The following is a 26,784-nucleotide window of genomic DNA, read 5'->3' on the forward strand; positions in this document are numbered from 1 at the left end:
CTTGGGTTCTTCTACCAACCTTGAGAAGGTGGCATGAAGCTCCCCTGACATAAGAGAATAAGGATGATTTAAAACCCTAATTGAAGAATGTAAGGACCATCGGGCCCAGGGTCAGGGGCCAGAGACCTGGTCTTGGAATTACTTATTAGACATTCTGTTACCCCAGAAGAGGATGGGACTAAAATGAGACCTGGCCAGACGGCTGAGTCACGAGATGAGGCAGACTACCACAGCACCATAGGGACCATTGCCAGAGGGGACTAGAGAGGAAACAGCTGCTACATCATGCTCAGCTGCAAAGAGATCTGTCAGTGGTGAGTCCCCTACTATGGGGGGAATTCCTGGGTAGCCAGTTAAGTTAGTTCTATGGACACTTTCTGCTGCAAGAGTGTATGAGACATGCATATTGTCTTTTCATAGCTCCCCTTCCTTCCCATGTTACTTGGGTAGTGTTCTTATTGTTAAACGAACAGCTAAAATATTATCATTTATCACTTGGAGAGAAACTCAATAACATTTTTAACCTATTAAACACAAGGCTGGTGTTCTAAGTTTCCCCTAGATGGCAAAAAATACTCTCCAGTTTTCACCTGAAGCACTTCACTTGCATTCAAATAATCCTAACACCAGCTGTGTAAACCAGGTAATTATTAATAGCCTCTTTTAACCCATAGAGAAACTGAGGCAGAGAGGTTAAACCCCAAGTTTTCAAAAGTGACCCTATAATTTGGGGTATTTCACTCTTTGGGTGCCCAGCATTAGAACCCTAGAGCCTCATGTTCAGAGGTGCTGAGCATCCGCAACACCAGTCAATGGGAGCTGTGATTACTCAGCACCTTGGAAAAGTGGGCCTGGCCATAATCAAGTTAGGCACCCAAAATTACTGGATATTCTTGGAAATCTGGACTGAAGCACTTCCTGACAGGTGTTGAGAACCTTCAATTCCTCTGGCTCTCCAACGAGGTGCATAGCACTTCAGAATGTCAGGTTCTTAATTAGCTAGTTAATAAGATGTTATGGAGAAGACATCTTCCACCCAGATCCCTTTGTAATGTTGTGGGGATCCCTTGTGGGGAGGGTGCATGCTTTATGCAGGGAATGGACCTAGCCAATCTATTTTGACAGAAGTGATGTCAATGAAACACAAGTCCAAGGTACCTTGCAATCACAGCCAATTGGCTTTTTGCATTCCTCACAAGTGTTGGAGTACAGGCTCTCATAACACTTCACACAATAGGGGCTCTCCTCTCTCAGGATGTACTTCTTGCCAAACAGGGACTCCTTGCAGTAGTGACAGTCAAAGCGTTCAGTCATTTTGTTGTCTAGAATCCTGACCTGTCATGAAGAAGAAAACAAGTAAGTTCAGACGTATGACTTATTATCTTGAACTCCAATGAAAGACACATGATATATATCCCCTTCAGACCTATTGCATGGTACCACACCTATACTTAATTTAATGCCAAGTAAGTTCAACACCTTTTTATTAATTAATGAATTAAATCCTCATGTGAGGGGAAATTGGGAACATAAGGATGGCTGTGCTGGGTCAGACCAGTGGTCTTTTGACAGTGGCTAGTACCAGATGTCTCACAGGAAGGTGCAAGCATCCTCATAATGGACAGTAATGAAATAATCTGCCCACGGGAAGCTTTCTTCTGCAATAATGCTTACGAAGTTTAATTCAGCAGAATGGTCTTGCTTGGGGAACAGCCTGATTAATCTGAGCTGTTGCATCCAGTGTGAGAGTTGAGCATTTCTTGCTGTGAGGAGTTTTCATGCTATTTTGTGGATTATGTCACTCAGATTTGACGTGAGCTTTCTGCACATGTAGAGATAGTTGAGTCAAGTATGATGGGGAGACAGCGTGCTTTCTGTGTGAGGTGTGGCCAGTGCCACTGCCAAAGGTTCTGGGAATGCTGTGCAAACTGCAACCTGGGAATTCAGTTATGCTCCTCTAGCTGTACAGTAATTATAGCAGTAATCCTAAAATAAAGGACTAAGGAATTGATAGCACAAATGCGAGATCTGTAGTATTTTTTGAAGAAAGATTGCAGATGCCTAACCACAGGTAACCATAGTAATTCAATTGACGTATGTTAATAACCTTTGCTTAATTAATATACTAGCCTATAGGATAAGGATGCTCAAATATTATGAGGGCGAGGAAGTTAAGGTATGGTAAAAAAGGGAAGAGCTATGCATACATATGCATGAGGACCATCAAGGTCTATAAAACATCTGGTCTCAGGTACAGCGATTGGGAGTTCTTCGTCGGCGAGCCAGAATCAGATTAGGATCTGTCTCAACTTCTAGAGCTCTCCCCAAGAATAGAGTGAGTATGTGTCTGTAATGGTGCTGCCACCTTAACAGTGTTCTGTTACATCACTTTGCTCGTCTGGGTTTACTTATTGGATTAATTATTTTAATAATAACAATTTTATAATCGCAGAAGATCTTCCAGGAGTGTGAGTGGTGTTGTCACTGGCATGCCCTAGGGGGCTCTCAAAGCAGTAATTCTGATAATACTGGGCCTGATCTTGGGACAAGAACCTACCGAATTTCAGAGTGTGAATTGGATTCTAAATCAGTAACCTGGTCAATAGATCTGCAATACTTGTTTTGGATGCTGAAAGCTAGCGAGGATCTGCTGGGGCCATTATTAGAGAATGAATCTTGCCATCCCACAGGAAGGCATTGACAGCCAGTCTTCTTTTAAAGAAGTGATTATTAGGAATTTGTTAAAAAACCACCTTTTGACCCTGACAATCACTCCAATTCTCAACTAGACTCCAATCTTCCTCATAAAAGAATGATTATTCAGAAGGTTGTAGGGAAGGGAACTCAAATGAGATCCAGAGTCCTCGGGTCATCTTGGCATCTAATGAATTTGATTGAGGCCTCGCTATTGTACAGACACTATACTGATTGTGTTGCTTTATGCATCCTTCTGGAGAAGTGGGTGAAGACCAGGTGTCTATGCTGAGTCTTTTCGCTCTGTCAGTGGGATTTTGTACCACTGAGTTGTTGACACACCTATGGCATAGGCTTAGCGGGGTCACTCTTGAACGCTTCCATTCCTTCTTTTGGAGAAATCCCAGTGAGTAGTGCTGTGCAATTGCTAACCTGCACTGAGCCATGGGGTGGCTTCAGTGGCTATTTCTATTCAGCTTGTTTATGGGCCATTAGATGCGTTAGAAAGGAGGTATGAGCGCATCTGTAGATAACACCCATTCCCATATCTATTCCTCTGATCCTATCCAATGCAGTTGATTGATTTATCCAGTGTCTGAGAGGTTTGGACATAAAGGAGAGTTAGCTATCTGAGATTCAGTTCAGATAAGATTGAATTAATGCGTATAGACTGGAAAAGCAACTGGAAGAAATGGCAGAGATTATGTCAGCTTCCCTGCATGAGGAATACTTACTGTTTTATTCAGGTTCACAACCTGGGAGTCTTATTGAACCGCACCACTCATTCTGGATATGCAGGTAGCAGCCGTTTTTATTATTTGCCTTTGGTTAGAAGGCTGAGAGTTCCTTTTAGGTGGACTTTGTTACAATTATCAACATCTTTGCAAATTAATTGCTGCATTGTGAGCTGTATGCAACTACACCTTAAAACCATTCAAAAATTACTGCAGAGTGGGTAAATGTCTGCCTATGAAATGGTTTCCCATGTGGACTGTTTACCTGTGCACCATACTTGAACTGTTTGCTAGTTGGTTTCCAGATGAAGATTTAAACTGCTTTTGGTCTATAAAGCCTTAAATGGTTTGGGTCCTAATAACTGAAGTGATCATCTTTCTTATTTGTGACTCCAGGGCAGCTGTATTCAGCTGAGGTTCTCAAGCTCACAGCCCTCTGGTTTAAAGAGAAGAAGGCTAATTGCAAAATCTCCCAAAGTTTGGGCCTCTAGGTTCAGAACTCAAGTTTTGGTTCAGACAGGATTCAATCATGAAGTTGGGATCGAGATCAAAACTTCCTAAAAGTTCAGGGATGTTTAGATTTGAGGATTTGGTTGGATCCCATCTCTATTCTATAGTGCTATGGGCACACTTGCAGCCTCTTCTGCAGGAGGAAAAAATTAAAAGTAAGCTCATAAGAACTGCCATACTGGGTCAGACCAATAGTCTGTCCAGGTCCGTATCCTGTCTCCGACAATGGCCGGTACCAGAGCTTCAGGGGGGGTGTAGAGAACAGGCCAGTTGGAGTGACCCATCCCTGTCTTCCATTCCCCACTTCTGGCATTCAGAGATTTAGGGCTGTCCCAAGTTTGGACATGCATCCCTGACCATCTTGGCTAATAGCAATTGATGAATCTCTCGTCCATGAACATATTTAGTTCTTTTTTTGAACCCACTTATATTTCTGGCTATCACAACATACCAAAGTAAGGAGTTCCACAAGTTAACTGTGCATTGTGTAAAAAAGTACATCCTCTCTTTTGTATTAAACCTGCTGTCTATTAATTTAATCAGATGACCCCTGGTTTTTTTTATTGTGGGAATAACACTTCTCTAACTTTTTCCATCCATTAATGCTTCGCTAGACCTCTGCCATATCATATCACATATCAGCATAATAGGGCCTATCTAATGAGAAGTGAGAATGGTGAAATCAATCATTTTATTTGTTTTAGATTTATAAAAGATGCTCACAACTCAACAGGCACCTGTCCTGTGCACCGGCATTAAGCTGGGAGAGGGGCCTAGACAGTGGGTGAATGATACTGCTATTTAGGGCTTGTCTATGCTTAAAACGCTGCAGTGGTGCAGCTGTAGCACTTCAGTGAAGATGCTACCTATGCCAACAGGAGGGGTTCTCCCATTGGTTCACCTCCCCGAGAGGCAGTAGCTAGGTCCCATTGATCTAGCGCTGTCTACACCAGGGGTTAGGTCAGTTTAACTGCATCACTCAGGAGTGTGGATTTTTTTCACACCCCTGAGCGACATAGTTATTCCGACCTAATTTCCTTGTGTAGACCAGGCCTTAATAAACCAATCAGATTGCTTCACTCTTTATCTAGAACTCCCTCTTCTTGTCTGGTATCATGGATAGAGCATAAGCTCTTTGGGTCAGGAACGGTCTTTTTATTCTGTTTCTTCAGTGCCTAACACAACAAAGCCTCCAGGTGCTACCATACACAGGCGCCAGCTTCTTCTGGGCCCCAGGGATGCTCAATCCCCAGACCCGCCCCTTCCTGCCCAGTTCTGCCCCCTCCCCCGACCATGTCCCGTCCCCACTCCTCCTCCTCCCCGCCAGCGCCTCCTGCATGCTGCAGAATAGCTGATTGTGGTGGGCGGAAGGCACTGGGAGAGGGAGGAGTTGATCAGCGGGGCCACTGGCAGATGGTAGGTGCTGGAGGGGAGGGCTGCTGGTGAGTACTAAGCGTCCACTAATTTTTTACTGTGGGTGCTCCAGGACATGGAGTCGGCGCCTATGCTACCATAATGTAAATAACAACAGTATTATTAATTTGTAACAGTTAATTATAGTCTCATCAAAATCCTAGCAATAAACAAGCCTATACCATCATAAAATCTCACTTCTACAATGATCCACATCATAAATAAAGCTCCAAAGGAATACAGAAATTCTTAGGCAACCGTTTCTTCATAGGCCTGGAAAAAAAGATGGACACTTCAGCATGCCCAGAATGTTAATATGTCCAGGTCCTGCTGTGCCAAGTAGGTCAGTGATTATAAGACAATAATCAAAGAATAATTTAATATATTAACTTTACAATGTGCTTCCTTTCCTTTTTCCCGTGAATTAGCTCATTAGAAGAGAAGTGGTTACTAAAATGTACACTGCCACACTGACAAACACTAAAAAGAAAAACAATGGTAAAAGCAAGGGAGAAATATCCTCACTATAAAATGTAGGAGACCAATTATATTAAGAGACTGAAAGCTGTAATGGCATACTGAGATATGGAATGAAATCCAGGCACTGTTGAAATCAATGGCAACTTTGTCATTGATTTCAGTGGGGCCAGGATTTCACCCATAGTCTGTGCTCCTGTGAGCATGAGATTCTGCTAACCCTCTGTTTAGAAATTAAGTGCTCCTCGGAGGTGTTCACACACTTCCCACACATGTGATTCTTGGGAAAAAAAACAACCAAAAAAACAAACAAACAAAAAAAAAACCACGCTGTGTGCATGTAGGATTTTTCAAACTTTTATTTTCCTTCCTTCAAGAAAGGAAGATTTCTGTCTGGCAACTCCACTGACATAGTCCATGCAGACATGGAGCATTTGGAAACTATTTATGTTAATGTTCCAAAGGCTAAAGTGTAAAGATTTATGATGTCCTTTGTAGTTATGATCTACCAGTCTGAACTATACAACAGATTTACTGGCAAGAGATGATCTTTCCCGTAACTTAGCAGTTATGGGCACAATTGTTATCAATCATCTTGTTGCATCGTCTGCAGGTGAATTTTCCAAGAGCTAATAATTTTTCTGACCAAGACCATAATTCCATGCAGGCAACAGAGGCTAATGTTATTTCTTTTTGTTTTGTTTTCTTTATTTGAAAAAGAGACTAAATGAACATTTGCCAGAAACATTAGTTGGAAAAGAAGGTGTAAAGGGTATATGTATGGAGCCTAATATGGAATAGCTATTGTACAACAAACTAGGGTGATTCTATGGACGGACTGGCTGGCTGATGAGGAGAAGGAGGTAAGATCACCCACCTTTGAGGGCCTATTTGAGTTCTAAGTAGCCATTGGGCAAGGAGTGTTCGCTTATGGTGAGTGATATGCCTGATTCTCAGGAAGAGGCATTGACTGTCTTGCTGTAACATGTTCTGGGCCAGATGGAGCTATGCCGATTTGCACGGGCTGAGGAGCTGGACTTCCGTGTTTGCTGGGCTTTGTCTTGGCACAACATTGCTTTTTTAAAGTCTATTTTAGGGCTTTCGGTAGCACCCACGTGGCGCTCAGGAGGGTTTGTGGTTCCTCAGACTGAAGACCAGACTAATGGCTAAAATATGTCGAAGTTGAACACATATTGGGCTACGCATCTTTAGTTAAAGATCTCAGTTCTCTGCATGTGCTCCTGTGTGTTGTCTCAGAGATGGCTGATTTTGTGGCATTTTTGGCAATTAACTGTCCGTGTTTCTAGTATGTGGCAGTGTCACTTCCATGTGATTCTTCTCTTTCCTGGCATACAGTGCTCTAAAGTTTTCCAGATTTAATCTGCTCTACAGAGCTAATAAAGACATCAGGAGCAGGGGCGGCTCCAGGCAGCAGTGCAGCAAGCACATGTCTGGGGCGGCAAGCCGCGGGGGGCAGCCTGCCGGTCGCTGTGAGGGCGGCAGGCAGGCAGCATGCCTGCGGGAGGTCCGCCAGTCCCGCAGCTTCGGCGGCAATTCGCTGGCAGGGACACCGATGGCGCAGCACCGGCAGACCTCCCACAGGCATGCCACCGAATCCATGTGACCAGCGGCCCGCCCGCAGGCTCGCCGCCAAAAGCCGCCTGCCTGCCGTGCTTGGGGCAGCAAAAAAACATAGAGCCACCCCTGATCAGGAGAGTTAAAATACTTGGGGTTAGATTGTACCTAGTCCAGTGTGGAAAGAGGGCAGAATGGGCTTTTCCTGTTTTCTGCTCCTGGGCAAGGGCTAGGTATAGTCCTGGACCTTGCACCCCTAACATGCAAGTACCAAGGAAGTCTAGGCCTGGCAATGACACTAGAATCCCAAATGGATCAATGCAGGGGCAGTGGTCTGTGCTGCACCCTGGGAATAGGTGCAGTAGTAGGCACTGCTGTGTGTATTTCACAAGCACAGTGTCTCAAAGGGACTGGTGTTGTACTTCTCCTCTATGAAGGTGCACATTTCCCTTCCTTGGGTAAGGGGGAGGGGAAAAGCAGAAGAACTTTTCAAGGATACTTTGATGTTAACCTGTGATCTGAATACCAACACCCCCATGCCAAGCATAGAGACACCCCATCTTTCTGAAGGTCCCTGAAATGGAAACTCCTAGAGGGGAGTGGGCAGAAGCTCCCTCTTCTGCACTTCCTTTCATCATGGGGAAGCATGACTTCAACAATCTCTTCCATTTGGCGACACGTGTATCCTGTATAGTGGCAGCTGTACTAACTCTGTTAACGGGTGCTTAACCATTCTCTTTGTGTAAACTTTGCTGCTAACTCTCTTTCTCAATTGGCTGGTTGTCCACCTCTTCTTTCTTTGGTCATTTCTTTGAAGGGGAAGGGAGGGAAGCCTCCTAATACTATGGTACAGTGATCTTACTCTAAGCAGGACCCAAGGGCTTAGTGGGGGAATTCAGTACTGTGCCTTTAAGAAACCAAAGCATTTTAAGATAGGCTGTTGCTCTCTTTCAGAACATGCCCAGCCTCATACCCCATGACTGTAGTCAGAGAGGGATCTTGACCAGTAAGTGCTGATAGAAAAAAGCAATTCTTTTAATTGTAGATTTGTTCCTTGCTTCATGCGTGGGTGGGAGTGTGTTTTCAAGAACAAAACAGAGTTTGGAGCTTGCAAAAAGCATTCCTAAGACCTCCCAGAAGTCATTCAGCAAAACCAGGAAAAGCCAGACTTGACATTTCTGCTTTTCTACGCTTAAAAAATAGCAGTAAAGAAACTTCATTAACAAATCCCTTTCAGGCCTTGCTGGCACATGATATGGAATAAAAGGTTACACGCCCAATTGATTTAAAAAACCCACCTCTTTGAAAGGTGATCTGTAATTATACTTCTGAACCATGAATTAGTTCTTTCCAGCCATTCAGTCCCCTCTTACAAACCCCACCACATTTTTGCCTATTGTGTGGCATTCTGATATCTGATCTCAGGTCTAAGACAGCAACCTGTATTAGCATGTATACTCATGAGCAAAGTATACATGCTACCTAGGTTCATAGCTGGATTGCACAGTCTCTATCATGAACTGGAAAGTTTATTTAATATTACTTTTTTTAAAGGCACTTAATTGTTTCTTGTGTGGGAAAGTTTCTGTTGGGCCTGGCTAGAGGAGCACCAGTAATAGTAGGGGTAAGTGGACACTCTAGCAATTGTGGCTTGTTCTGCAACCAGCCAGCATCTTCCCCAATTTAGAATTTTAAAGTAATTCCAACAGTTGTAAAGTAAGTGCCAGTGGCAGTGTAAGTACAGAAGGCACAGTAGGCATGAGCACTGACAGTTCAACAGCATACCCAGCACACCTTACATTGTGATTAACTGAAATTGTCATTGAAATGACTGGAGTACATATGTATTTACATATGCCTGTGTACATTTTCACTACAAAAGAAACCTATTTAAATAACCTTCCGTGTGATTCTTAAATCTATAACAGCAAGGAAATTCACAATTAAAGCTAAAAGCCTCTAACTAATTCAATACCTCTTGCTGTTGATGTCTGCCTTCGTTCCCTTTCAGAATAAATAGTAAGGCATAAGGCTGTGACCTGTTTAAGGTAGGGGTATCAAATGCTCACCATTACAAACATAGAAACTCAACTTCCTAATGGTAGCATTTTTAAACAGTTAATGGGAGGAAAACTGGTGCAAAGTTAATAAAGGTATCATCTGTGGCAGATATAATACAGTACATCAGCCCAAGACTGAACGGTCACAGAGACTAAGCTACTTTCTTACCAACAGATGTAGATCCAGTCAGAAAAGAGTTAATTTCTTTTATTGGTTTGCACACAGCCAGTACAATGCCCAGAACAGCCAGCCACAAAGATATAACCAGGCAATGGGAGAACATCATGTGATGCTATACAGTGAAAATTCCTGCCTCTCCCATTGTACAGAAATCCTGCATAAAACAATCCATACAGCAGCACCATGACAATGGCCCAAATAGTCCATGCTGCATCTCTTCCAGAAAAGCGTGGAAGGGTGCATCCCTCTACCTCTCCTACAGATAAATAGAAGGGTTTCTCAGTTTGGTACTTTACACAAACCTTAAATAACAATGATCTATCTATATATCAAAGTATTTATATAGCCCCCCAATATCACAATATCTGAGCACCTCACAATTGTTAATGTAGTTACTTTCTCTGGGCCTCAGTTCCCCACCTGTAAAATGGGGATAATAGTACTTCTCTACTTCATAGAGTGTTGAGACTATTAGTAACTTGCCCATGGTCACATCAGATGTCTATTAGACCAGGGTCTTTGAACCCAGTCTCCTAAGATCTAGGCTGTAAGTCGAATGACATTTCTGCTGGATGTCTAGATCCCAATTGAGTCTTTGTATGGGTTTTTTATCTCAATGCAAGTTATTTAAAAAAGTTACAATCCATTTAACCCCTCAAGGAATTTTTATCTGCTTTCAAAATTATAAGGCTTTGAAAATAATGGATCATCTATTCTGCTGAACAAAAATGTTTAAGAATTAAACACATAACGAAGAAGACTTTGGGATGAGATGATACTTAAAAAAAAAAGAGAGAGAGTGACTTGTTCCATTCATGGTGATGCAGCATTAATGTTGCAAATTCACATAAGCCCTGAAATGAAGACGTTTACATTCTTATTGCAGTGTTAAACTCACTCAAGTTGCTTGTACTATGTATTGGTGTATACGTTACTACTTAGCAGCCTAATTATTATGATAAACTATTCTATAGAGAGGGGCACGTGCAAATTAACAATGAAATAAGAACCATAACTTTTTATCTTCCTGACAGGGGTACTTGAATATTCAGCTTTGAAGGAATCAGTGTTTCCTGATCAAACCTTTTTCTATATACTTACTCACATACATAGCTAAATATTTTTGATATTCTGATTTCTCTGTGGCTGTTGGTATACCTCTGATTTATTCCCCAGAGGCTGCCAATATCCTACTATCTTGGGGGTAAAATTGCATCACAAATAACTAAGTATATGTAAATGCAACATTAAAATTGCACAATTAAAATTAATCAGGCAAAATATGTAAATAAGGTCCCCAGTCCTTAGGGCTGACTGAGCTGCCACCTTTCTATATTCCACCCATTCTCTAAAGCTACCCGGGACCAGTTTATTCCCCAGCATTAGGTGAAACAGCCTCATGCCTGCTCTAACCTACATGAGCTTGTAACCAGCCTCTGGGTGTTGGAGGAATGGCATGGAGCTGACCTTACACTGGGGGCATTAGGCTGACCCCCCCAGCATGGGGGAATCCCCAGCTGCTATTAAGGCAGCTTTATGGCTCATTTGCAGGGAAGAAAAATAAAGGACCTTTTCTTAAATGGTCCCAGTTGAACTTCAAAGCCTACCACCTTCCACCAGGTGTAAGTATTTACATCAGCGTGAGCAGGAGATAGCATGCTTCAAATACAATAGTGTTTCACACCCAGCTTACACAGGAGTAAATGACTACACAAGGTTCAGCTTGTTTAGTGGAGAATTGAGCCAAATGGACTTACTCATGTGGGTCTGGGTTTTGGAACTGGATCTTAATTTTTTTCTGAATTTAAAGCTTGACTTTACAGAATGCAACAAAATTTGTCATGAGGTCTTATAATTGCAAAACCTATAACTTTAGTCCTAATCCTGATTTTCTCCGGCTCCTGATGTTCAAACCTAGTGTTTTTGTTTGTTTGTTTTTTAGGACAGTATCATGCAAGTTTCTATGAGCCATTTAAAATCGTCCTCATATAAACTGTTCCAGCTACAGTCCCTGTGCTTGTGTGCCTGACTCTGTGGGTGGGGAAAACGTGCATGTTGATTTCAGAAAAGGGGACCAGGCTTCATTGAGCTCTCTTAGAAATCATAACACCCTAGTTAGGAAGCTGGAAAGCCAGAGAGCACGAGCCCTGTCTAGGTCCAGTATCCTTGATAGCGTCCTGGCTGTAAACTCTTCAGTCAGAGCTAACCTAGGTCTCCTGCTGCCAGAGGTAGAAAATGTGTTCAGTGCTTCCCACTCACCCGAAAGGTGCTGCAAGCACCAGAAAAAAAAGCCCCCTCTCCCCAAACAAACAAACAAACAAAAAACCCAAGCAGAACTGTCGAGCACCCACTCTGTACCTGCCCCCCAAATGGGGATTTGGCACCTCCAAATGTTGGCATCCAAGACAGTCACCCTGATTGCCTGACCCTGTCTTCAGGACAGGAACTGTGTTTTGGGAACTGCATCTATGTACATTCTACTAGCGAATAAGTAGCAAGCAGTGATAATCAACCAAAAAAATCATAGCAGTGGTGGGACTGAGCTTGTATATGGTGGCATGAACACTGCTAATTGTCTGGTGACCACACCATGTTCTGCAGAATGTAAGTCTACATTTAAACAAAAAATCTAGTCCTATGGTTGCTAAAATATGCAAGCCCATAGTGACCTTGGACGATTTGAATGTTCAGTAGGGTTACCATAGGTCCGGATTTTCCCGGACATGTCTGGCTTTTTGGGCCTCAAATCCCTGTCCGGGAGGAAATCCCAAAAAGCCGGACATGTCCAGGAAAATAGGGAGGGAGAGGTCGTGGGGCTTGGGTCCGGGCCGGGGCCACTGGGGCTGGTGGTGCTCGGCCGGGGGCTGGGGCTGCTGGGGCCGGCGGTGCTCGGCCGGGGGCTGGGGCTGCTGGGGCCGGCGGAGCCAGGGCAGGCCGGAGCCGCTCAGCTGGAACCAGGGCCAGCGCCCCGGGGCCCAAGCCGAGCCGGGCGGGAGACGCCAGGGCCAGAGCCTCTTGGCCTGGACCAGCCGGCCGCCAAACGGAGCCGCTCAGCCGGGGGGGCCGGACTGGGCCGCGCCCTGCCCCAGCCCTAGCCCCAGCCCCAGCTTACCTGCTGCCTCCCTGTTTCAGGCTTCCCGCGAACATTTGATTCGCGGGGAGTGGGAGGAGCAGCAGGGTGGAGTGTTCAGGGGAAGGGGCAGGGCTGGAGTGGGGAAGGGGCGGAGTTGGGGTGGGGCCGGAGTGTCCTCCTTTTTTTAAATTAAAATATGGTAACCCTAATGTTCAGTAACAGCTGAATCATCTGAGTTGCCCTATTCATCTCAATGAAGTGTTAATTCTCAACCTAATGATAACAATGTAAATACTAACATTGTTAGCTGTTTCACTGCTAATAAGTTTAGTATAAAACATCCAGATGTTGTGGGATTATGGTAAAGTACTCCCACTTTTTTCTCCACTATGACACCTGCTCAACAGCAATTCCCCCTTCCCTCCCCCCAATCATTTATAATTTTATTAGTATCCAGCTAATTGTTTTTCAAACTTGGTCAAGGCTATACAGAACTCTAAAATGAGCTCTACTTACAAGCCAACTTTCAAAGCCCACCCTTTTTCAGTTATCTGCCTGGGACAGGGAAACAGATGATAATTTTTATACAGTGAGAAAAGTGAGTGTGTGTGTGTGTGGGGGGGGGGCGGGAGAGTGGGTGCCGATGGGGGTTTCAAATCCAAATGGCTGAATCAATTTTTCTCAAACTTCCAGGAACCAAAAAGTCATCATTTGGCTAAGGAAAAATAAATCAAAGATGTTAGCCCCAAAGGAGAGAGCTTCTGAAATGTAGAAACAAATGAAAATAAGGGATCATAATAGAAATGTATCTGCAAACTTAATTACAAAATTCCTTACCAATTGGATGCAATAAGCTATTCGATGGTCCTTATTCTTCCTTTGATATGCCTAAGCCAGCTCCAGTTGAAGTCAATGGGAATTGCATATGCATATCCAAGGGAAGATTTTTGTCACATTATCATTACTTAATCCAAATTTACTAGTTATAACACTTATTATTTGTAATCAATCCTCTTAATCAACATACCTCTAGATAGCAGTTGATGAACAACAAAATGACATTTCTTGTGTATATTTCTATTATTGGTTTCCCTCTTTTGTAATTGTGACTGGATCCTGGTATGAATCTACATGGAAATAGGATGCTGTCTTGTGAACAATGTATCAAAACCCAAATATTACCTCTTGGTTTGAGGGTGGGGGAAGGGATTAGAAAAATAATGAAAGCAGAAAAATGAAAGTTAGCATTATTTATTGAAATGATCTTTCCTCTATTATGCATACAGAAAAGTCCATGATAATCCACCTTCGTGATTGTGGTTTCACACACACACACACACACACACACACACACATTGGCAAAAGGAAAAAATTCAGAGCTATTTATTCCTTTTCATTCCAATTAAATCTCTCCAAATAAAAAAGTACACCCTTTTCCTGTGTACATTTTGTACCCTGGTGTGGAATAGCAAATAGGAAGCTACCTTTGTTGTATGTGTATCAGCTATTGCTACAGTGCAAAAATAATCAGCTCTTTTGTTGGGCTAGGAAATATTAATGGAGGTGTTTTTTAAACAAAAAAACCCAAAACCTGAGCTCCTACTTTTACGACTTCTCCTGTGGATCAGATAAACATACAATAGCCTGTAGAGTAGTAAAAATAGCAACACAATGAAATGGCTCAATGCCTCATCTCCTTGCTTAAGATATCACTTACAGAGGGACATACAGAAAGATGTGCTTTTATGAAAAACCCTTCTTCCTATCCTCTTCACAGCCCTAGCTGTGTTTTTTAGGGGGGATTAAATATCTCCCCCTCCTCTTATTCTTATCCAACACAGAACACTTTTTAGGATCAAACATCTCTCACTCTGCACGCTTTGTTATTTAAATCAATAACTCCTAAGGTATAGTCAGTGGTACTGTGCGGGGGGGGGGGGGGGGGGGAGGGATATCTACTTACAGAGCAGTAGCGGGCAGTCAGTGTTTCTCCCTGGACCAGGCAGGACAGGGAGTCGCATCCATTACAAATATGTAAGGAGAGCACCTGGCCCTACTTGTAGAGTAGCGCTGCACAGCTAACCAGGGATTTCTACAGCCTGTGAAGGGCAGCTCTTCTGATTTCTTCTCTGCAGCCGGTATTGTGTGGAAACAGGCTGCTGCCTTCACAGCCTAGTGAAACCCCTCTGTATCATTTTACCATATAAGGAGACAAAAGCATCAGAAACACTGGTTCTTTTAGGCTCTGTGCAGCTGGCATTCAACACTTTTTCTTCCAAGGATGTAGATTTTTTTTTTTCTCTCCCCCTTCCTAGTCACACTGTCTTTGTTGGCCCTCTTCCGAAAATGCCTCCCCCTCCCCACACTTTTGCTTTTTTAACCCCTTGATGTTTGTTAGTAATGGAGCTTTGTTTAAAGCCCAGTGAGCTCAGCTTGCAGAAAGAAAGCCTGAGAGCCGTTCAAGCACAAACCCTTCACTGATTTTCTCCTCACCTGGCTGGGAGAATGAAGAACTTGGTTAGAATTAGTATGAGAATCTGTTTGCACTGGCTCTTCTGACAGCTGTGTCACTCTTCTCTAAACAATGGATTGATTTACATGGTCTCTCTTTCTAGGTACTTGATGTATAAGGTGCCTTGTGTTCTGGGGGGCATGTGTGTATAATGGGTGCTTGTGTCCATGTAGTCATAGTCCTTCCTGCTTTTTTTACCCCCTGGGGAGAGGGGAGAGTGGAGGGAGGAAAGGTGAAGCAACTGAAATTCAAAATCCCCCTTGTGTAGTTGGAAGCTAAAGAAGCAGATTGTCTCAGTGCACACTTAGGGAACCACACAGAGAACCCTTCCAATGGCCGCATGTTAAATAAAGGGGAAACCATTAATTCCAACATGACCAGGAAATGATTTCTTTACTGTTAAGTCTAGTTTCATATTTCAACCCTTATAACAGAAACATATTAACTTAAAAATAGTGTGTGTGCGGGTGGGTGGGGGGATAGGGGGGTCCTCAGAAACCTCCCGGGGAGAAAAGAATTTGGATCCAAAGCACATTAGAAATGTTTGATCTCTACCCTTGTGTGCAGTTCAAGTTGCTAATATTTCAGTAATGATGGACACACTCCAAGAAGGGTAAGTTGTTCAACTTAAAGAAAAATTACCAGGATGAATATAAACCCCATAAACTTCCCGGTGGGAGCTACTGTTCATGGCGCTGCAGCCCTTCCCTATGGATGACACATAGGTTTGTAGAAAAACAACTGAAGTGCTTTGTTTTGAATAGCATCGGTGTGTACGTGTGTTAAGAAGACTTCTCCCATGTACAGTAAGGGATTCACAATCTTGTTGCTGCAGGTGCATCCTCCCCGTGAACTTGTACAGTTCTCTGCTCCATGCCGGAGATGAAACGTATCAGTAACATCTCTCTCTCCCTTCTTTTTTTAAACAAAATCTACAAAGAGCCTGATCCTGCAGTCCTCATGCAGGCAAAATACCCACTGCATAAAATGAGTGAGCCTTACACTGCTCTTAGGAATAAAACCTACTTCTTAAATGTTGTTTGATTCATAGAAATGCTAAAAGGGTTGCCTAACCATATGCTCTTGGGACCTTTAACATACCTTAAAGACACAGGCAATGTGGCCTAGTGCATAGAGCACTGGACTGGGACTCAGAAGATTCCCAGCTCTGCCACTGACCAGTTGGATGACTTTGGGCAAGTCACTTTGCTTCTCTGTAGATTAATTTCCCAATCTGTAAAATGGGGATAATGATGTTGGCTTCCTTTGCAAATTACCTTGAGATCTATGGATGAAAAGAGCTAAGAATTCCTTCTTATTATCCTATGTGCAGCAGTTTAAGATAACCCACTACAAATCCTCTTTGAACAATCCCCGATCCCTAGAGTTACAATTCCCAACCCAGTTCCCATTTTCAAATGCCTGGGTAAAAAGATGAGCTGGACATAAGCCCTGAAGGTGATCAGATTTGGGCTGAATGAGATGTATTTATGGGCCTCTCTTGAGGTAGCATTTTACTTGCTTTCCTCTCTTTCCACTAGTTTTATTTCCCTCCATCACCCTCATCCACTCACAGCAACCGCAGTGCCAGCCATCTTTTAATGGTATTTCTGACTTGCTGCAAATTAATGTAATGTTTATAATTCTAAGCTATAATGTATACTGGCTGTAGCTGAGCTATGGGAATGAAATATGTGGGGGTGGAGGGCCACATGCTGCCCTTTAGATGATAAAAGAGCTTTGGCCAAGTATTTAATTAGCTTTCCAAGTTAGAAGGGCAGAAAAACTTCTATTGGCTTAGGCCCTGGTTGACTTTTTGGAGGCTTTGTGCTTGCAGAAGGACACTAGCAATGAATGGTCACATCCCTGCTTTGTTTTATTGGTAATTATTTTTTAATGGGACAGCGGAATCACACACCCCTTCTCTTCTACCACACCAAACCCATTGGCTCCCCCTCCCCCGACATTCCTAATTCTCATTCCTTTTCCGGGGGAAATTTGTCGTGATTTTGATTTCCACAAAGCTAGTCTGAGTTGTACCCATACTATTTTCTTGATATGTGTCTTTATTGTGATTTTTTTTTTTTTTAACACAGCACTCACTACAAAGTAAATGACAAAACCACAGAATGATGCTATTATCATGTGGGATGTTGCAGTTCACTTCAAGAATATTCCTGGGGCCATTTTGCAACTTAAACTAGATATTCTTGTAGTTTTACATTTAAAAAATGATTTTGCAAAGCAGGGAAATTGAGGTCCAGGCCTGCTCCCTCTAAAGCCAATGGAGTTTTGCCTTGGACTTCAATGGAAGGAGGACTGGACTCATCACCAATATTCTCACAGATACTTTGCTTTAATAATTTAGTAAAGAGGTGGGGGGGGAGAAAGCCTAGTGCAGAATTTCTTATTAGGCCAGGGACTCAACTGAGTAATTATAATCAGAATTTGCTTAAAATCTAATAGTTGTGTCAAATCCTGAGAGGTGTGCCCCTAAAACTCCTTTGGCCCAGCATGATTGATTAAGTATACACTAAGAACTGACTGTATAATGAGAAACATATTGCTTATGGAAGGGTACAACTTTACTTACACTTTACTATACCGAACAGTTTGCTTGGTGTGGATTTTTTAACACTGTTTTTCCCATTGCTTCTCTATCGCGAGAGTGTCCTGACCAGAGGTGTCTGCCTGACCTTCAGCGTAGCCTTAGTCTGCAGTGAGAAAGGTCTGCTTTAGTCTCATATAAACTTGTGAATGGTCCACTTCTCACCTCAACACATGGGATAAATTTAGCCGCTCAGACTCTGTCTTCTACAATGAAATTTCAAACCAAGTTAGCATCTTTTTAGAGAACCATATTTAAACATTTTTCTTGTAAGAAAGGCACAATGACCCTGATTCAGCAAAGCATCTAAACATGTGCTTAAATCAGGGCCTACCCCAGGTTCCCTGGCTAGTTTGGATAAGGCCTATATTAATTATAAAATAGTTTGTAGAATTTGCAGGGCGCTGCGCTATAACCTGATGTCTGTATGGCATTGGTTAGCATGGCAAGTGGGCCAGGCCAGGATCTGAAATCTGTCTATCAAGAATCTCCATATAGGCAGGAATTAAATATCCAGATCATTTTCAAAATGCAAACTCCTCATTTTTTGAAATCAATATTTGCATGACTTAGGAAATGCAAAGCAGCAGTGCTTCAAAGACATGGTCGTTCTGATGTAACAGCAATGAGCAGTCCTTCAAAAGGGAGGCAAGAGGTCCATGTACTATTTTATTTATTTATTTGGACTAATAATACATATGCAAATTAAGCAGCTCTCGTACCGGCAGAGTAACTAATAACTATAAAATAACTAATTAATAAAATAACTTAATCAAGAACTTAAATATCCACTTTCCTCCCCAAACACTTTGACCTCCAGGCCTCTCCTCTTTTCCCCATAAATCTGACGTCAGAGATGCGCCTTGCAGCGTGTTCTGAAGTTTAAAAGACACCAGCTATTTTGTGCTTGAGGAGGAGGATTTCCAGCATCAAGAAGCCCTCACAGAGAAAAGCTCTGCCAGAAGCTCCCTTTCCTTTAAATCAGAGGGGCTCAGGCCAAATGCTTCTGGTGATCATAACTGCAGCAGTATACTATGTGGAACAGGCAACTTCTCACATAGGCCTTTAAGGGAAACTTACATTTGCATATCAAGTTAATACGACAGACATCTCTGCTGCTGATGGTGCTTTTGGTGCTTAAATAGCCATCTGCGATGCAGTCACCCAACTGGTAGAGTCCATCGCGCAAATGTAGACATTCAATTGCAAATGCATTTTTCTGCACAGATCTGATGAAAGTCTTCTAAAAATATTAGAAGTAACTGGCTTACCATACGGATTAATTAAGGTGCAGAACTGTAGCAGCTGAGCGGAGGAGGTTCAAAGTATTCGGTCTGACTTAGCTGTAGGAAGAATTCCTCAGGTGCCCTGGGTGAGCATGATGAACAGCTCCCCTTCTTGAGAGGTGCAATATGTGCTCCCTACCCCGTCTGCCTTTGGGCATCAAGAGGTACACAAGGGCCAGAGTCCTGGCCATTTCCTTGGCCTTACTGGTCACACTCCTGATGAAGCATGAAGTGCCATAGGGCGCACTAGCCTGTCTCTTGATACACTCAGGGACTACTACAGGCAGTATTCCGACTGGTTCTTTCCTGGTTGTGTTGTGAGGGGTTGGGAAAGTGGTTCTTTCCCATGGGCTGGAACACTTGGGTGGGGAAAACAGAACTTAGTCCTGAAAGTATAAGTAGCATTAATTTCCATTCCATTGATTGTAAACATTTTATGTAACTTATATGTAGCTTTATATCGAATTGTATTAGTTTGGGTTTTCTCAGTGGTATGTGTATTGTAGCAGTTTCCCAGTTCTTGAAGTTGACAGTCATATTGGCAATTTTCTCCACTTTGGTTGAAAAAGCAAACAAAACAAAGTTTGAAAAAGGGGGCGGGTGGTGGGTAGTTATATGCCATTCTCATTTCCCCCCGCTAGAGCCATGAAATAGCTTTAATTGAAAGGCCTGTGAAAATAAAAACGCAACGCTGCAAAGTTTGAAAACTGCTTAGTTTCTGGCTGATCCCATGAACTGCTGCTATATTCTGGAAAGTTTTGTGCTATGAAATTTTAATCAAAATTCAGCAAATCCCAGGATCCATTTAAGAAAACTCCTATTTTTGGCGTTAATGCTCAGAGAGTAATATGGAATCATGCAAACCTTACATTTTAGTCAAATAAGATTAAAACGGTCAAGCAATATTTAAATATTTCTGAAATTTCATCCTCATGTGGGAGGTTTCAGATGTTTAACATTCCTCGAACAGATTTGGAATACAGATTCATAGACTTTAAGACAGAAGGGACCATCATGATCATCTAGTTTAACCTTCTGCACATCACAGGCCACAGAACCTCACCCACCCAATACTGTAATAGACCCCTAACTTCTGGCTGTGTTACTGAAGTCCTCAAATCTTGATATTAAACACTTCAAGTTACAGAGAATCCACCATTTACTCTAGTTCAAACCAGCAAGTGACCCATGGCCCACGCTGCAGAGGAAGGTGAAAAACCCCTAGGGTCTCTGCCAATCTGGCATGGGGGGAAATTCCTCTCTGACCTCCTCCCCTGAATTCCTAGTTTAAAGCTCTTTTAATCAGTTGTGCCAGTCTCAATCCCACAAGTCTGTTTCCCTCCTTACTCAGGTGGAGTCCATCCCATGAGAATAGTCCTCTTTTCTTGAATGCCTCCCAGTGGTCACACATCCTAAGTCCTCCGTATAGCACCACTGCCTGAGCCAGGTGTTCATCATCATCATCTTGTCTCCCCTTTCACTCCCCTTCTTTAGAGATGGGTAGAATCCCACCAAAGATCACTGGAGCCTCCATTTCTTTAAGCATCTTCCCTAGCTAGGCATAGTCTTCCTTGATGCATTCCATCGAGAATCTAGCAGTATCATTTGTTCACACATGAAAGACAATCAGTGGATTCTTTCCTGCTCAATTAGGATCCTCTTTATTCTCAGATCCACATCCCGTATCTTAGCTCCTTGCAGACAGCACACACACCCTTCTGTTCTCCAGATCAGCTCTGTTGACAGGCCGGTCTGGTCTTCTTAGTAGGGAGTCGTCAATCATGTAGACCTGCCTCTTCCTGGTGTTGGTGCACTTCTCCAGCCTTCCTCCTTCTAATCTTTCTGGTTGCAAGTCGTCTTGTCTTCTGTTCACACTTGCAATCTTCTGCAAGTCATCCTCTATCCTTCTGGATCTCCAAACTTTGGCGATCTCAGTTGTCTCTTCTTTTCTTGTAGGACTAACTACTCTTTTCTTCTTCCTTGCCTTTCTGTTACTGCCTGCCTCTCCCCTTCATTTTACAACTCGGCAAACCTGTTCCTCAGCTCCATTTCTCCTTCGCTAGCCAGTCTTTTCCTCAGCCTTATTGTCACTGTCACATGCTTGCACTGGCTACTTTCTTCTTCTAGCAGTCTATCCTCATCGTTCTCTGGTCCAGTTTGCATCTGCAAGTCTTGAGTTTTCCTTTCAACCTCCTCTCTCCTTCCCTCCATCATCTGCTCAAATCTCCTTCGAAACTCAATCATATTTTCTAGCTGCATCTCCAAACCTCACATCTTCTCTTCTATCAGGCGGCACTTCATACAAAAAAGCATCTTTGAGGTACCCCCTCCAGGATAATGTACATCCCGTAACTTCCACATCCCAGCTATCTCCCTTGTCTCTTCCATTCCTTGGATCCTTACCACTGCTGTTTCAGTAGCTGTTCTAGCCTTCCCTCCTAAGCTTCTGTCCAAAAAACCCAACTCACCTCCCCCCAAAACCCAAACAGAACACCACACTCACCCTCCCCAAACTTCCCAGACATACTATCATTCAGATTCCCCTGTTTTCAGCTCTGCTTGCTGGCTCCTCTGCCACTGCTCCCGTATATGCAATATATAAACAGATTTTTCACTGTATTTCTCATCTTCCCTCCTCCTCTTCAAATCCCCAGTTGCAACTCCTATTTGCAGTAATCTGAATTTTTCCCACTGAGTTGATATAGAGCCTCTGGGGTAAGCCCTTGGCTGGTGTAAATCGTCATAGCTTGATTTCAATAGACAGCTGAGGATCTGACTTCTGAAAGACCCAAGACTTTTTCTTCTGCTGGGAGGAAACCGTGCTGCAATTTATTCCTAAACCAATCTGAAAGGGGTTGTATTTTTAGGAACTCTGGGCAAACTTGGAGAAATCATATTTCCATTCAATAAAGTTCGTTTTCTTAACGTGTTGGAATAGTTTTCACATATGGTCTTTAACAGTTACTCCTTTGTTTCAGTGAAAAATAAGAGAAAGGTACTCCTGGCTTGGTAGCTTTCAAGAATGCTTATTTCAATATAGAGGGGAGAATCAGTCATCTCACTGGGCTATTTCTGAAATGTCAACTATTTCCTCAGAATATCTGTGCATCGTTACTATGTTATAAGATAGGCAATATCAAGATTAGGACATTAGGAAAAAGTTCCTAACTGTCAGGGTGGTTAAACACTGGAATAAATTGCCTAGAGAGGTTGTGGAATCTCCATCTCTGGAGATATTTAAGAGTAGGTTAGATAAATGTCTATCAGGGATGGTCTAGACAGTATTTGGTCCTGCCATGCGGGCAGGGGACTGGACTTGATGACCTCTCGAGGTCCCTTCCAGTCCTAGAATCTATGAATCTATAAAACAGTAATAGTTTAATTCATGATAACCAATCTCCAGTGGAGACTGAAAGTGAGCAGGCCAATGTGACACAGTTCAATATGTTGTTTCTGGGGGTGTATGAAATTACACATGTTGCCGTTCATCCTCATGGGTCATGAGGCTCTGCAGAGGGTCTGCGACAGATGAAGCAAGAAGGAAGACAGAGAACGGCTGGTGGAAATCTCATTCCAAGTCTCGCTGACTGTGTCATAAAGATCTCTCCATATTGAAAAGCAGAGGGGCTGGGGTTGTGGTGCTGCTGTGAACGGAGCAGGTCAGAGGAGGCGATAGTGTTAGGGCAGATGAGGAAGCTGAAGGGTAACTGTTAGTGAGAGTGATGAGGGGCCTGGGATCTCCCAACTAATGACAAATTCCTATTTTGATGATGCTCTGAGTCTTGGGCAGCCAGTGAGGCTGAGGCACCGAATTAAAGCAGCTAACCGGTCCCATACTAGGCGAACAGTGCTGCCAGAAGAGACCCGCTCTTCTGCATGGAGCAAAGTCCTCATGGTTCCAACTTACATCTGAGCCATAGTGGTGAGTGGAAGGAGTGACAAAAAATTCCCTAAGCAGTGAGTGTTCAGTGCAGGCTCCATGCTTCTCTCTTTATATGCTGAAGGAGGAGAGCCTGATCCTATGGAATAGGGCCAATGCATGGAGGGGAGGAGGGAAGAAATGTCATTTCCAACACATGCTCTCTTCACTGCCCCTCTGTGGCACGTCCTCTGGGTACCAGCTTTGCTGCTATTAGAGGGCACTGAGTTGCATCAGCAGGTTTGCACTGGATTCATACATCCCTGATCCCCAGGAAAGCCAAGTTACCGGAGACAGAGTTTGCAGCAATTACTGCTATTGTAAATTTGAAAATATTGCCCCTTGATTTATTAAATAGTAATTCATTTTAAATAACTTCTGAAACACAAATAGGACTTGTCAGCATTTCTTCCTTCTTTTCAGTCTCAGATTCTCTGTGGCTGCTACCTCTTGAAGATGGGAGTTGGAGCAACCCCTTATTGCCCTTAATAGTGTTGACTTATCCCTGGAACTCATACAAGTCCTGAAGAGTAAATTTTTGGCTTAGGAATGCACTGAATGTCAGATTTTATTTTGAAATCCCTCCCCCCAGATTTCTTTATGTTGGTTAGGCTACATTTAGCAGGTACAATTTTATCTCTAACCTGCTCTGTGGATCTTGTATCTGCACTCCAGATCTCTATTGCATATTCTGTACTTGATTCATCTGTCAAACACCCATTGATATCAGTGAAAGTTGTCCATGTTGAGAGAGCATTTAACACTAGTTATGCCGGTTGTGCCACAAGAGAGCTGAACAATGGCTAAGAGAGCTGAACAAGAGTTCTATGGAGTGGGTTCCAGAGCAGAATTTCACAGTAATTGTACATTCAATCTCTTACTCAGGTTTGGAGATGAAAATGTATAATGTTCACTTCAGCTCTGGTTCAGATTCTTGGCAGAAATAGAACTGCACAGAAAGAAAATCTGAGGGGGAAAAAATAGAAAGAAAAACTATAGAATGAGTCAGAGGGTGAAGAACTATAAAATAAGTGAAGGAAACTGAGTGAAAACAAGGAAACTAGAAAGACATTATCAGAAACATAACTGTAAAGCTAAAATGGCAAAAGAAACTAAGGAAAGAGAATCACAGGTCAATATTACAGTCAAAAGTACAGCAAAACTTGCACTGAGTTCAAAGGGGGAGTTTTTCCTCTATAAGGACTGCAGAATCATATCCCAGTTTTCCTCTCTGGATGCTACTATTTTTGAAGACATGGTTTAAGAAGTACTACTCTATCTCCCTGAACCTGAAGATAGTTGGGGGGCTTCCTGTTTTTTATAAAGATTCTTTTGTGTGGTGGTAATTTATTTCTGCCCAGTGACATGGTTTGTCTATTCCACATATAGCACGAGAGGCTCAGAGACTGAGTTTCAGACATATGTTATGATTAAAAATATTAACTCAAGCCATGCACTTTGAAATAGCAGCCTTACCATTGATCCTTCTAGCCCCATGTTCTTTTTGAACTCTATAAATGTCCAGTCCCTTTGAAATAATAGGATTAAATACATTAGTTTGTTGCTGATGTTGATTTTGATCTCTGGGCCACAGATACATAACATTAACCCACAACAAGTCCACTCAATTATAAATGAAAAAATGCATCTTAAAATTACTATACACACATCATGCATTTCTTCCTATAATATTTTCCATAAACGGGCTGCCTATGTGTGTTTTGAACTTCATGGGAATGGCTTTGTTTTAAAATAAAAATGAAGTTTGATGAAGCAGAGAGCTTTACAGTAAATAACATGATCTGCCTTGAAAGCTGAGGAGACTCTGATGCCAAAGAATGTCACTTTTGAAACTATTACTGAAATGGTAGAAAATGTAATTGTGTGAAGTATTCAGGCCTGGGGTGGGACGAAAGGGAGCCAGGCACTCAACTGCTATTAAAAGTTAAGGGGAGTTGGGCGCACAACTTCTCTAGATGTTCTTAAAAACCCCACCTATAATATTATGACGAGTCTGTCCTATTTTGGTTTTCATTCATTTTCTGTTCTATACAATAATCTAAGCTGTTATATTTTAGAATGATGGTGTGCTAGGTTCAGGTTCCATTCTCTTTTTAGAATGTGGCTTTCTTGTAATTAATACATAGATATTTGTCAGTATAGCAGTACTCTCTTCTCTTCTTCAAACAGCTAATCCATCACCAATCTTCTCCCACCACTTGTTTTCAAAATATTAAATAAAGGCATTTGAAGCTGATGGTAAATAACTGAAAAGATTTATGCTCAAATTTATTTTTCATATTCCGAACCAACATTCAGGATTTTATTCAGGTTGGAAGGACTTCTTGGTACAGCAAATAGTAAGTGTAAGGTGCATGTGTGTGTTTGTCTGTCTGTATCTGCTTGTACTGTTACTCCACTGAGGACAAAACATCCTATGTGACTGTAACAAAGGTGGGAAGGAGACAAGAGAATGGTGAAAATATTTATATACCCAAGGCCTTATGGAAAAATGAGTGCAACAAAATTAGGTCAAGAAAATACATGTTTCTAAGCAGATGTCGTCAGTAAGAAACAAAAAGGAAAGAACACAGCGAATAAAACTTTTGACTGTGATAAAATGTTAGTCACAGGAGTATTGCCGTTTGTCCAAGAAGAAAAGTCACAACTTCATACCTCAGTAATTTTTGTTACAAGCACACACTTATTTTCATTGTGGAAGTGCATGAAGAACCTCTTTCAAGATTGGGTGCACACTGTGCTTGGTGCTGCAAAAGCACACAGGAAGAAGGTCCTTGCCCACAAAGCTTACAATTTAAATAGATAAGAGACAATAATAGACAAATGACATTAATACAAAAGGTTAAAGGCGTATTTGTTGTGACCAGGGCCGGATTAATTTTTTGTGGGCCTGGCTCCAAACATATTTGTGGGCCCCCCGGGGAGTGATTGTAAAAAGGGGCCGGGGGCAAAAGCACAGTGAGGCGGGAGCTAGGGTTGGTCCCTGGAGCAAGGGAGGGGCCAGGGGTAAACTGCAAGCGCAGCAGGGCTGGGGAGGGGGTAAACAGGATCCCTCCCACCCCTGCCCACATAGAGCAGGTACCTACTTCTCCCTGGTTCTAGCCCATTTTCTTCGTTTCTCTCTGCACTGAGCTGCCCCTCCTCCAGTGTGACAAAGTGGGAATGTTCGTAATGTTTTCTCTGAATACTGTGTGGGTGCCTCAGTTTCCCCTATACATTTCTTAAGTATCTAGGTGGTGGGATAAGGCTGTGTGATTGTTGCAGAGCCCTAGAGGGCAGGTGTGATGCTGTCTGCACAGAGAATGGCTGACACACTGTCTCCTGGCAACTGATGGCCTGGGCCCCTCCCCTGCAAAGTGCCAACTGAAGGTGTTGGAGAACAAAGAGATCAGGTGGCCTCCTGGGAAAGAGACAAAGGACAAAGGAGGGGCTAGAGGAGGTTGCAGTTTGGAGTTGGCTGGGGAAACGGAGTCCAAGCGCGTAAAAGCAGAAGATGAGGAGGAGAAGAAAGATGAGAAAGAAGAGGAAAAAGCCAAAGAGGAGAAAGCAGAACCCAAAAGGGTAAAGGAAGAGACTAAATCAGCCTAAGATGACTGCAGCTGGACAATACCTTTCAGTACATAGTTATACATTTGCTTCTCTGGTAGCCTCCCATTCCACAGGATTTATATTTTATATGTTTCTGTATATATTTATATATAAATATATAAATGACTTAAGA

The 26,784-nt window shown here is 42.7% G+C and overlaps 1 protein-coding gene across 3 annotated transcripts in view; it reads right to left on the bottom strand.

Annotated features, from left to right (window-relative positions):
- Positions 1-26,784, bottom strand: part of FHL2 (four and a half LIM domains 2) — a 53,124-nt gene that overhangs the window by 19,099 nt on the left and 7,241 nt on the right. The window contains exons 2-3 of one of the 3 annotated variants that reach the window (XM_054010439.1): positions 17,823-17,943; positions 1,159-1,335 (exon numbers count right to left, since the gene is read on the bottom strand). In XM_054010439.1, coding sequence (XP_053866414.1) covers positions 1,159-1,314 — 156 coding nt within the window. In that variant the 5' untranslated portion in view covers positions 1,315-1,335; positions 17,823-17,943. Of the gene's footprint in view, positions 1-1,158; positions 1,336-14,680; positions 14,870-17,822; positions 17,944-26,784 lie in introns of those variants that run through there. The other 2 variants (XM_054010429.1, XM_054010421.1) reach the window with 2 other exon arrangements.

The sequence above is a fragment of the Malaclemys terrapin genome, chromosome 1, assembly GCF_027887155.1.
Source record: "Malaclemys terrapin pileata isolate rMalTer1 chromosome 1, rMalTer1.hap1, whole genome shotgun sequence".
Classification (NCBI taxonomy): domain Eukaryota; kingdom Metazoa; phylum Chordata; order Testudines; family Emydidae; genus Malaclemys; species Malaclemys terrapin.